General features: G+C 35.1%; 1 protein-coding gene across 1 annotated transcript; it reads right to left on the bottom strand.

Annotated features, from left to right (window-relative positions):
• Window positions 1-4,635: 4,635 nt before the first annotated feature.
• Window positions 4,636-6,647, bottom strand: LOC127655724 (tumor necrosis factor receptor superfamily member 1A-like). Its single transcript, XM_052143686.1, has 5 exons — window positions 6,443-6,647; window positions 5,987-6,078; window positions 5,679-5,772; window positions 5,078-5,206; window positions 4,636-4,934 (listed from the first exon to the last, which is right to left on the bottom strand). Exons 2-5 carry the CDS (start codon window positions 6,047-6,049, stop codon window positions 4,798-4,800), a joined length of 423 nt encoding a protein of 140 aa, XP_051999646.1. The 5' UTR covers window positions 6,050-6,078; window positions 6,443-6,647; the 3' UTR covers window positions 4,636-4,797.
• Between the last annotated feature and the right edge of the window lie 5,594 nt (window positions 6,648-12,241).

Genomic DNA, 12,241 nt, shown 5'->3' with positions numbered 1-12,241 from the left:
AGTGTCACAGTGAGCACAGACTCATTCTTCCTTTGAAAGCCATGTTTGTCTGTGTCAGCCTTTTTCTATGGCCAGACTGTGATCACTGAGGATCTGTCTGTTTGAGATCTCTGACATTGTAGAGATATTCTGCCAGATTATCATTTCTGTTTAGGGCCCGATAACATTCCAATTTGCTTTGGTTTTTACTTTCAAAATTATTCATATTGCAGTGTGTTAGGGGAATCTGCCTAGTTCGGCCCGGCATGCATTACTAGGTGTTCTTCTCTGAACTCTTAGAATGTTTCTACAGAATTCTGTTTGTCCCATCTAGAGCAATCTGCCAGACAGAGTGGACCCCAAACCTCACATCCATACAGAGCAATAGGAATAATAATACTTTCAAAGATTTTAAACCAAATTGTTATTGTCTATTTGGGTAAATTTGCCCATAATAGCATACAGTAAAATGCTTTTCTAGCTTTCTCTTATAGTGTATTCACTGCCAGACCAGTGGTGCGATAGGAATCCAATCTGACTCTTACTCAAGACAATCTGCTCTCTCCCTCGCTCTTTCTCTCAATTCTAATCAATTCAATTCAAAGAGCTTTATTGGCATGACAAAAACATTTTGTATTGCCAAAGCAATTACATAGAAAAGAAGAACAGGAACTGAACAAGGATTAGAACATGAAACCTGTTGGTAAAGCTTTTCTTTGGACATAAATTATTCTTTTACAAAATTCCAAAGTTTCAATGGGATGTTTTTCCCAATTTAAATTGTCAGATGTTACAGGTGGACCCCACACCTCACTGTCATATAATGCAATTGGTTCGATGACTGATTTGAATATTTTGAACCAGATCCAAATTTGAATATCAATTTTAATAGATTTTTTAATGGCATAAAATGCCCTTTGTGCTTTCTCTTTGAGTTCATTCACAGCCAAAGCAAAATTACCTGTAGAACTGATTTTTAGGCCGAGGTTAGTGTATGTTTTTGTGATATCAATGTTTCTGTTTGATAACGAAAATATGTTTGTTAGTCCCTGAGATCTGGATCGCTTTTGGAAGATCATGACGTTTGTTTTTTGATGGGTGACTGTCAGGGCCCAGGTCTGACAGTAACTCTCCAGTAATACTAGGCTCTGTTGCAGCCCCTCTTTAGTGGGCGACAGGAGAACCAGGTCATCTGCATAGAGGAGACACTTTATCTCAATATCATGTAGAGTGAGACCTTGAATGGGAGATTGTTCAATAATTTGTGCAAACTGATTGATATATATGTTGAATAGGGTGGGGCTTAAACTGCGTCCCTGTCTCACTCCTCGCCGCTGAAGGAAACATTTGCTTCTTTTGTTCCCAATTTTCAACATAAGGAAGTCTAAAGTCTGGTGTTTAAAATCCTTCAGATAACTTTCCCCAGATTACTGTTCACACAACTCTGTAGTTGTTAGGGTCTAATTTATCACCTCACTTATAAACAGGGTTGGGGAGTAACGGAATACATGTAACAGGATTACATATTTAAAATAGAAAATATAAGTAACTGTATTCCACTACAGTTACAATTTAAATAATTGGTAATTAGAATACAGTTACATTCAAAAATTATTTTGATTAATGAAGAGATTAATTTGCATTATATTGTCATTTGTTTAATATTTAGTCCTTTCAGATGGAAAACATTAATACTTATAAATGATGCGATTCAAAGTGCATTTGAACAGCGGTGAAATATTTTCTTATGATGTGTTACATTCATACGAGCAGACAGAGAAGTACGTTTGAAGTAAGTTTGGAGCAGAAGAAATAGAAATAAACCTTGTGTAATTTGTCAGCTTTACGCTAAACTAAAATGCTATTTCACCAGACACAATCATATTTTTTTATCAAGAAAATTCACGCTGGATCATAATTTCTTTTTTTTCCTAATAAGACCTTTGATATTAGGGCAAAAATCATATTCTTGCTAATAATATTTGTATTGTTGTCCTGTACAAATATCTACAAATCCTGTAAACAAGATTAATTTGATTGATCTTGTTTTAGAAACAACTCTGTATAAGATATTTAGGTTTTTCAGAGAATGTATTTTTAACATGTGTATTTTGTGTTACTGTACTGGCAGAATTTTTTATAGTCAAAACAAGTGAAAAAATTTACCAGTGCTGAAGAAGTAATCCAAAGTATTTACAATATGTTACTGACCTTGAGTAATCTAACGAAATATGTTACAAATTACATTTTACAGCATTTATTCTGTAGTGGAATATCAAAAGTAACCCTCCCAACCCTGCACAAAATTGAACAGTTTTAGAGTGGCAGTTTGAAGTTGTGGTCCATGTGTTTCAGCATTTCATTGAGAACGCACTCTACACAGGACTCTAGGACACCAATTTTTTATTCCAATTCTTTCAATGTGATTTGAAAATCTAATGGGTTTTGATATTCTTTAATGGATTTTTCCAACTAAAATTTTTTAATAATGTCACTTTGATCATGCTTTTGGGTAGTGCTATATACATAAATCTTGGAAATGCTTTTTCCAGTGCTCTCCATCTTGTATTGCCAATTCATCATTTGATTTATATAGTGATTTCCATTTATCCATTTGGAGTTTACTAATTCTTCAATTACTTTAAGCTGGCTCTGTAAAAACAGTTTTTCTTCTGAGTGTGGATTTATATTGTTTTAGTGCCTCAGGCGTAGGCCTTGATTGTCTGGTTGCATAGGCGGAAATCGCAAGGGGGGGGGGTCCGGGGTCAGGACCCCCCTATTATTGTATTGTATTGTAAATAATATAATGATATATGCTTAAAATAATTGTTTAAGAAATAAAATAATACAAATGCAAATGGGGCAACAACAAAAAAAACCTTGGTGTCCCATTCAAAAATTGCTCTTGAGAATTGTTATGTTTATTGCCCCCCAATTTTCGCCCCTGTCTGGTTGTCTGTGTTTTTGGTTGGATAATTTTAAGAGGTTTATCCTCAGAGTCTTACAGTCTAAATCAAATCATTTGTCTGTCGAATTTCTTTTTCTTAGGTTTGATTAGTGCCAAATAGCTCCTTTGTGCTATTTTTCAGAAAATGGTATTTAGCTCATTTACTGCCTGATTTACACCATATTCATTTATAGTGCATTTCTGTATTTGGAAAGAAAGTATGATTGTATTTCTGTAAGTGTAGTTGCATTTGTGTAGTCATTTATACTGTTATCGTCCATTGAAATGATAGTATTCTCTCATTGTGTTTGGTGTTCTGATTGCTGATTCAGACTGTTTGACATACAAGGTTATTTGTCTGTGATCTGAGAAAGCTGTTAAGGTTTGACTGTGAAAACTCCCAAAGTAGAAAGGTCCAAATTTGTTATTGCACAGTCTACTGTGCAGCTACCTATTCTCTCTCTTTCGCACAACATTTTTGTTAACATTCTCTCAACATCCATGTTAATCTTGACAAAACAAAAGTGCGTGTCAAAATGCGGTAGTGTATGCACGAATAAGACACTTTATATTTAATTTTCAATTTGTATTTATTTAGCCTTGGTCAGTAGGTCTACATCATTTATTGTCCATTCTTTAATTTCTCTGGAACTCACAACAAAAAACAAAACACTTATTTATTATCTCACTCAGTTTTGGTTTGTGTTCAGGTTATAGTTTTGAGAAATGTGTCTGAGAAATGTTTTTTTTAGGTTTCTAAGTTCGTGGGAACTATTGTAGTTCAGCAAATGTGCCTTTTCTCTTCGGAGAAACAGTAAATTGGCATGTAAATATACACAATATCACATAAATCCTAAATGTATCCCATATGTTCTAGTAACTTTCATTTTAGATTTTATGCTTCCAGGGGCTTCAGTCAGATGCGGTGATTTTAATAATAGAGGTTTTGCTGGACAGTAAACGGAGTTGAATGAAACGTAAAACACAAGCAGTGTTCTGACCTCTCTGACGTAAATTAAGAGTTTTTTTTTTTTTTTACATTTGTGTGTGCAACAGTGCCCCCTTTTGGCTAACCAGCAGCAGTAGCTTTAGTTTAAGTTTCTGAGGTAAATTTCCATCAACAGTTAGTTGAGTGTACTGCAGACCAGTGCCATTTTCTCCTGCTACATTTTTTTCCTTTTACATTGTTGCCTTGTATACTATTTGTCCGTAAGTACTGTACATATTACTAAAAATTTAAAAGTAATTGTACTTGGCATATCTTTTGTTTATTGGAGTTTTCTCATGTCAAATGACTAAATTGATAGTTAGCATGGCTATTAGTTATGACTTAGCATTTCTGTTGCTATAAATAGTGTACTTTAGATATCTGTATTGGTTTGATCTCATTTCTGTTTGTCTTTTGCTCTTTGTTACAGTTTTACAGTATAATAAGAAAAGTAAAGTTTCTTCGTGGAACCCAAGATAAGTTATGCCTTGTCTTTTTTGGAGAACTTTACACTGTTAGCTAACTGTCGAGCTTTGAAGCAGCAACTCATTGCAAGGACAGTATAAGCAAAAAATAAAATATTCCCAGGTATTCCACTTTGTATAATATATATGTGTTAGGAAAATAAAATCAACTTTTATTCTAACCCAGTGTTAAAGAATATTTGTTTAGATTAGTAAATTGTTAGTTCATGACAAGCAGAGGGCACATGATGGGTTCTTTTTATTCTGTTTTTATTAAATTATCAGATGAAAACGTTTCTGGATACATTTTCTTGTACAAAAATAGTAAACTCTAGCTACTAATCTGAAAAATAAATATTTGTAAATAGAACACAATACATATACAGTACATAAGCGGATCATAATACCTTCAGAATATCTTATAAGATTACATAAGCGTTTTTATGGGGGACACAATCCCAAGAAAATCTACCATAGACCCTCATGCGGTATCCAGGCTGACATCCACAAACAGTGTTATTTTGGTATGTACACGGAGAAATCACCACTGCATGCTCTGTCAGAGATAAATTGAAAGAATGAGAGAAAGGTAGACTAAGTATCTAAACAATGCCATCACATCTATATATACATTAGATATTAGACTTTATTTGAAAAGTCATGAAAAAAAAAAAATAATTCAAAACTATATATGCTTACTTCGCTTGCTACATTTCATGCATCTGAAGCAGTTTGGGAAATAATTCATGTTGTCTTGGTAGGTCCCATTTGTACATTTCTCACATGTAGTTTTCATGCCACTGGAGCATTTCTTTATCAACTTATGTCCTAAGGAAAGAATAGAGAGAGCAGTCTATGACAGTTGAACCAAACAGAAACATTTGCTTTGATTTTGTTTCTTGTTCAAAGAATTGCCTAAAAAGAGGAAACTTGTAATTGTTATCTTGAGGATCTATTTTCACTTTCAATTTCTAAACTTTAAAAATTCCTTTTTTTGGTGTAACCTAATGCATGTAGGTTAATTTAGACATGTTAATTAATATTTTAGACTTAATAAAACCAATCAATAGAATAAAACCAGTCAGTTTAGGGGTTATCTCAGAGCACATGTTTTTAGTTTATCTGACAAAACATTTTTACAGTGTAATTGAATGAATAATCAGTAATATGTGGCTCAAAAAAAAAAAAAAAAAAAAAAAAAAAAAAAAAGTTACATTTGACAGTAATATATATATATATATATATATATATATATATATATACACACACACGAGATAATGCTGAATTAATTGTACTGTACCTAGAGCACATTTATCACAGCAGACTCCATCATGCCTGTATTGAGTTTTTGAGCAATCCTCTTTGTTGCTTGCACCCACTGTAATGCCAACGATCTGTGTTGAAAGTTCAATAGTTGAGACAAAAAACAAAACACAGGACGCAGAACTTTTGGCTTGGTATATCTTAGCCCATTGATGACATAATCTAGTTAACTCTTGAAGCTCGGCATACTATGATTGATCTCTTATAAATAACTTAGTTACACAACATATGCAGCTATTTGTGATATTTGTGAATGCAAAATAACTGCTCATTATTCAGACTCACCACCAATAGTATCAAAATGCAAAGAGGAAGTTCTCTCAAACGTTGTCCTTGCTTATCTGCCATGGACGTTATATGGTATGCAATTATTCCTTCTGTGGAAAAGAGGTAGGTGTATTTAGTTATTATGAAAGCAGTGATAAAATATTCAATATTTTTTTTACTGTATGTGTTAAGTTCAACATTTTATAGGGTCTTCCAATGAAGTAAATAAATGACAAGCCACAATGTCATGCATCAAAAATAATGATACATCTTTCTTTCCTTCATCTCCTTTTAACATACATATTGTTAAAGAGAACACAACAAACCTTTGCTCTGTTTTGGAAAATAAAAAAGCGAAGCATCACACTACAGAACATACAAAGTGTTAACTATTCAAAAATGTGTGTTATTGACAGAAATAAACTAATCTCTTGACTATAAGTTCTCGTAGTATATAACAATTCATGACTTTACCTCAATCCACAAGGATCTAATGTCAACCTTGAAGCTCCTGTGGTAGTTTCCAAACAAGGAGTGAGATTATTGAAGTGCTTACAGGAGGTCTTATATCACTGATGGCATTTGTCATCATTGTCATTATGTGTGTTTGCCCACAGAGCGCTAGAACAAATTTCACAATGATCAAACAGGTCTGGTCAGATTAGTCATCACTAGGGAGTAACAGAACCGGAAAACCCCATTACAAAAAAGGAAGGGATTTGCCAATTATTTGATCACAGATTTTTTTTTTTTATAAAAAATTCTGTGTGTACTACTATTGTCAGAGAGAGTGTGAGACAAAGGGACCAACGCAGAAGAACAGTTCAAAAGGATTTAACAGAAAATGTCAATTTACTGAACTGTAGAAAGTGACCCCAGCACCGGCTGCAGTAGCATGAGGCGAAGTTTGAGTCACTGTGCACGTCGTGGCCACACAGTTGGCAAGGAAGGGCGTTCGTAGACAAGTGGATACATTGTGGAAGTCAGGAGCAGATCCGTAGGAAGTTTCCACTGAAGCATGGTGAGGTGCAGAGAACAAAGCCCAGGTGAAAGAGGGCAGTCATGTGGGCAGAGATGAGGAATCCACTGGCAATTCGTGGGCAGTGAGGACAGGCATACAGCAAGCTGGAAAGACATGCGGGCAGAGACAGGCAACAAACTACACACAGAGAGCAAGGTTAGTTGCTTGACAGCACACAATAATCTAGAGAGGAGAGTGAGGGAACACAAGGATTTAGTAAGGAGTGCAATCAGAGTGGAACAGGTGTAGCTAGCACGTTAATGAGTGGCATGATCAGCGCCTCCCTGGGAACGATCATTGTTCCCCTAGACATGATTGCGAGAGAAAAACAAAACGACAGAATAAACCGGCAAAATTACTGGAGCCGTGACACGTATAGCTGGTGAAACTCAACTCCATTAATAAACAATAAAAGTTATTCTTAATTTTGCGAGATATGCTATATAGAGATGTGCTTAAAAATTTTAAATGGATATAGAGGCTTCTGCTAATTATGATATATTGCACATTGCCAAAACTGCCGTATGTTATCAGATTCGTAATTATCACACATTCCAGCCCTCACAGAACTGGCTGATTTTAGAGAAGTTTCAAGTGAACTCTCTAATGATACCATGTAAGTTCCTTTCTCATCATACAATTACACTTGTATTGTAAATGTCAAGTTTTGTATATAAGGCAATAGATAAGTTACTCACAAATTCTTTGTTAATGTCATTTTATTACAGTGTATTTTGTCTATTGCCCTGTTTACACGCAACCAGGTAAATTGCAGGAAAATCATTGGGTTGCCTTGCTGGTAAATGTATCAAATGTGCTGTTCACACAAACAATTAGAAGGAAATTTATAGGTAAAACTTAGCTTTAAGGGAAATTTCTGTGCAAAATTCACCAGTATTTTCATATGGGTTGTGTTCACACATGACCTCTAAACTGGTAAATGCAGGTCATTTTCTGGAAACGGCTGTATGTGTCAGCGTGATTTATGTTTCACTTCCAGTAATCCAACCTGATATCACTCCCAAAGCGTCTAATACAGGTTAAAGTTAATGTTAATTATTCTTAGACTGAAGGTGTTCATTCAATCAACTATTATACACTTTTGTACACAATGCAGAAATAATCACCTTGAGAAACTACCTTCCTGAACTCCACTTTGCCAAGTCACGCTCTAGTAGAGATTAATAGATCTGAATATCATTGCATAGCCTGTCTACACCCTTACCTTGAGAATAGAAACCAGAAATGGGGTTCAGACCCACCAGGACTATCGCAAGCCATTTTGACATTTAATCGTGTGGAGCATGTGAATTATAAAAAAACAACTATTACACTTTCAAAAGTTAAAGTGCTAATATTTGATATCATGAATGGAAATACTACTGAAAAAAAACTTGATTACATTTGCAGAAGTAAAAACATTTATTCCTGATATAAAAATTCTGTCATCACTCGCAAAAAATACACATTCTTTATATCGAAAATGGAATTTCAATAAAAAAATGTCACGGTTACTGTTGTAACCTCCATTCCCTGATGGAGGGAATAAGACGTTGTGTCCAATGTAGTGACACAAGGGGTCTTTCGTGAGAGCCTGACGTACCTCTGAACTTGAGAAAAGGCCAATGAGAAATTGGCAGACAGATTCTGGATGTTCCGCCCCGGACATAAGGGTATAAAGGGAAGCGGGCTTGGGTCTGTCAGTCAGGTTTTTGTACTGAGGAGCCGAGAATAAGGTACGGCCATTTACAGTGGTAGGTCTAGTGTCGTGGCAAGGGGGACACAACGTCTTGTGTCCCATCAGGGAATGGAGGTTACAACAGTAACCATGACGTTCCCCTTCTGTCACTCACTCGACGTTGTGTCAAATGTAGTGACACAAGATGTCCCATTTAAAGTGCCATGCACTAGACCGTGTCACGTGAACTGCTGACACAGGTGCAAGCAAGCTACTGCGTGCTAGAAGCAACTGTATTGGCCGCACGTAACCCTCCCCAACGCCCCCAGAAAAGGGTGTCATATACAGACCTTAGGTTCCCAGCACCCCTAAGGGGGGAACAGGCGACATGACTATTATGGGAGCAAGCCGAACAGCTGCTTCATTTTCTCTCTGTTTCTCGTCATAGAGCATAAAGCGGCTGGGGCTATCTTAACGCTATGAAATGCATCGGGGAAGGCCCTTTCCCAATCCTGTTCTTTCAGGGGGAAAAGACCCTGCGGAGACCACATCCTGCCCAGGCTAGGGGGAGGTGACTTGTGGCCAATACACCACATGGGTTGTCAAGCCACACGTGGGAGTGGCGCGGTGGTAGGTCCTACATGATGAGGGAGGAGCTCTGCAAACACAGCACGGTAATGTTTAAAATATCTGCAATGTGATTTAAACTGTTAAGATAACATTTTTAAATATCTTAAAGGTGCACTCAGTCAATTCTTCTCATTAAAAAGTTTTACACCTTAAGACATGAATTATAAATTTACAATTTATGTATGAAATCATGAGCACTTCAGTCACATCAGTAACCTTATAAAAGCTGTTTTATTCTACATGGGAGGGTCCGCACATGGGGGCTGCCATATTAGAATCACGTGACCAGCTGAATACTACTCACTTAATCTCAGTAACATCCTGTTATTTTACACTTTCACTAACTGATTAAAGTAAAGTAATCATGGTTGACTGAATACTACAGTTCTACAATGGCATCTTAAACTGAAAAATATTAATTTTAAATGATGATGCATTTATGTCCAAGATGACACAAAGATAAAAGTTACTGAATGCACCTTTAATTTCTCTCCAACTTTTTGTTCCTTTGCAAAATAATGGGTGTTAAGAAATATAAAATCACATTTATTCTGCCCCAGTGTTCTGAATATTTGTTTATCATTGTACATAAACATTATTATTTGTATTACTTTCAGAACAATACACGTGCTGAAAAAAAACTATTCTGGATACATTCTGTTGTACAAACGTACTTAAATCAAACTAATTTGAAAAATAAATATTTGCCAATGGAACATAATATATACAGTACATAAACATAAAATCACAATGAAGTAATAATAAAAATAGCTTTGGGAGAAAATCATGTGATGAATGTCAAGAGCAATAGTGTTTCCGACAGGGAAATGTAGATATGGTAAATCAAAGAACAAAAGAAAAAAAGAGTAATCTATGACAGCTGAACCAAACAGTGAACTGTGTTCAAAGTTCACCCGTTCATACCAAAAAAACAAAGAAATTGAACTTTTGGCTTGGTATGTCTTAACTGATGTCATCAGTGGGCTGACTCATAAAACCTGACATTATCACTTACTCTGTCATTATATAAATAGCTGAATCATTCCACAACTTTGTGAATGTAAATAACTGCTCATTATTCAGTGTGACTCACCACCAACAGTTTCTGAATGAACTGAGGAAGATTCCTCATAATTTTCTCTTGGATGTTATAGTGTTCAGTCATTCCTTCTGGGAAAAAATTAAATAAACAGTGTATGTAGCTATTAAATATATAAGTTCATATTTCAATAATGAAAGACTTTTCAGTTGAATTGTGTTAAAATGTTTATATTTGTATTCTGTTTGTGCGTATTAAAAAGTTTTATAGTATCTTCCACAACAAAGTCGACATAACAAGCCACAAAACATGCCAAAACTTTCTTTCCTACATCTCCTTTTACTGTATCGTGTAGTAAGACATTCAATGTAGTTAATTATGTTATATGAAATGTTAGATTCCTCAAAATCTATGTTGTTAAAGAGATCATTACACTACCTTTGCTCTGTTTTGGAAAATAAATCTGCTAAGCTTCACTTTACAGAACTTACTAATTGTTTAACTATTTCAAAATGTGAACAACTCCGGAGAACTGAAACTAAATGCTGTCTCTCTTGGTGTTATCTGACTTTAAATTCTCGTAGTGTATAACAATTTATGACTTTATCTTGGTCCACAAGGATGTAATATATTACTTCTATATAGATGGCATTTCTTTACATGTTACAGTCATTTATCATCAATGTCACTATGGTTTACAAGAACTGGAGTGCTACATGTCCAGTCAGAATAGTAAAAAAAAAAAAAACTTTCACTAAAAGAGGAAGTAATGTGCCTTCACTCTACAAAGTAAATTATTTGATGACAGATCTCTTCCCAAGATTTTTTTTTTTTTTTTTTTTTGTAACTTATAACTTGTAACTTTAACCTAACCTTTGATCATTTGTTATCAGACTTCGGAAATATTATTTACCACTAAACCATATACAGGCCTAACAGTCCTACAATGTTATTTTGTACAACAGTGCTAAAGGCACACCTTAAGGAAAATTTGCTTTTTTTCTGGTCACAGAGTGTATCAAGATTGATTTTTTTTTTTTAAAGAATTAATAAAAGAAAATTGTTTTGATTAAAAGGATAATTATATATAAAAAGTGGCAAGGGGCCCCCACACTTGAGGCAAGGTTATAATAGTTAACTGAAACTGAAACTAAAACTTAAAAAAAGGAAACCATAGAAAAACGAAATTAAAACTAAAACTACAATTTTCCAAAAAAATAAAACTCAACTCTCAAACTATCATGCATTGCTTCAAAACTAACTACAGCTAAATAGAAATTATCATAAAATATGTTTAGTTTTCATTTTTAATACTTTGACTTATAAAATAGTTTTTGTTTCTTTAAAGGCCATCATCTGTTGCATCGCAAACATGTCATCTACTGGCGATGAGTTTCACGTGCATGTGCCCACATTCAGTGATGTGCTCAATGTTTCAAGATAAATGGATTAGTGTGTTTAGTCATAAAGGGATTCATACACTAATCGACTGTCTTATTAGGAACACATGTACACTTATTCATGCAATTATCAAATCAGTCAATTGTGTGGCAGCAGTGCAGTGCTTAACAGCATGCAGATATGGGTAAGGAGCTTCAGTTACTGTTCACATCAACCATCAGAAAGGGGAACAAATGTGATCTCATTGATATAGAGTGTGATGATTGTTGTTTCCAGACGTGCTGGTTTGAGTGTTTCTGTAACTGCTGATCTCCTGGGATTTTCACACACAACAGTTTCTAGAATTTACACAGAATGATGCCAAAAACAAAAACCATCCAGTGAGCAGCAGTTCTGCAGATGGAAATGCCTTGTTGATGAGAATGGCCAGAATAGTTTGAGCAAACAGAAAGGCCACAGTAACTCGGATAACCACTCTGTATATTTGTAGTGAGCAGAATAGCA

The sequence above is a fragment of the Xyrauchen texanus genome, chromosome 15, assembly GCF_025860055.1.
Source record: "Xyrauchen texanus isolate HMW12.3.18 chromosome 15, RBS_HiC_50CHRs, whole genome shotgun sequence".
In the NCBI taxonomy this organism is placed as follows: domain Eukaryota; kingdom Metazoa; phylum Chordata; class Actinopteri; order Cypriniformes; family Catostomidae; genus Xyrauchen; species Xyrauchen texanus.
The sequence above is the reverse complement of the archived record's forward strand: the minus strand, read 5'-3'. Positions and strand labels throughout refer to the sequence as shown.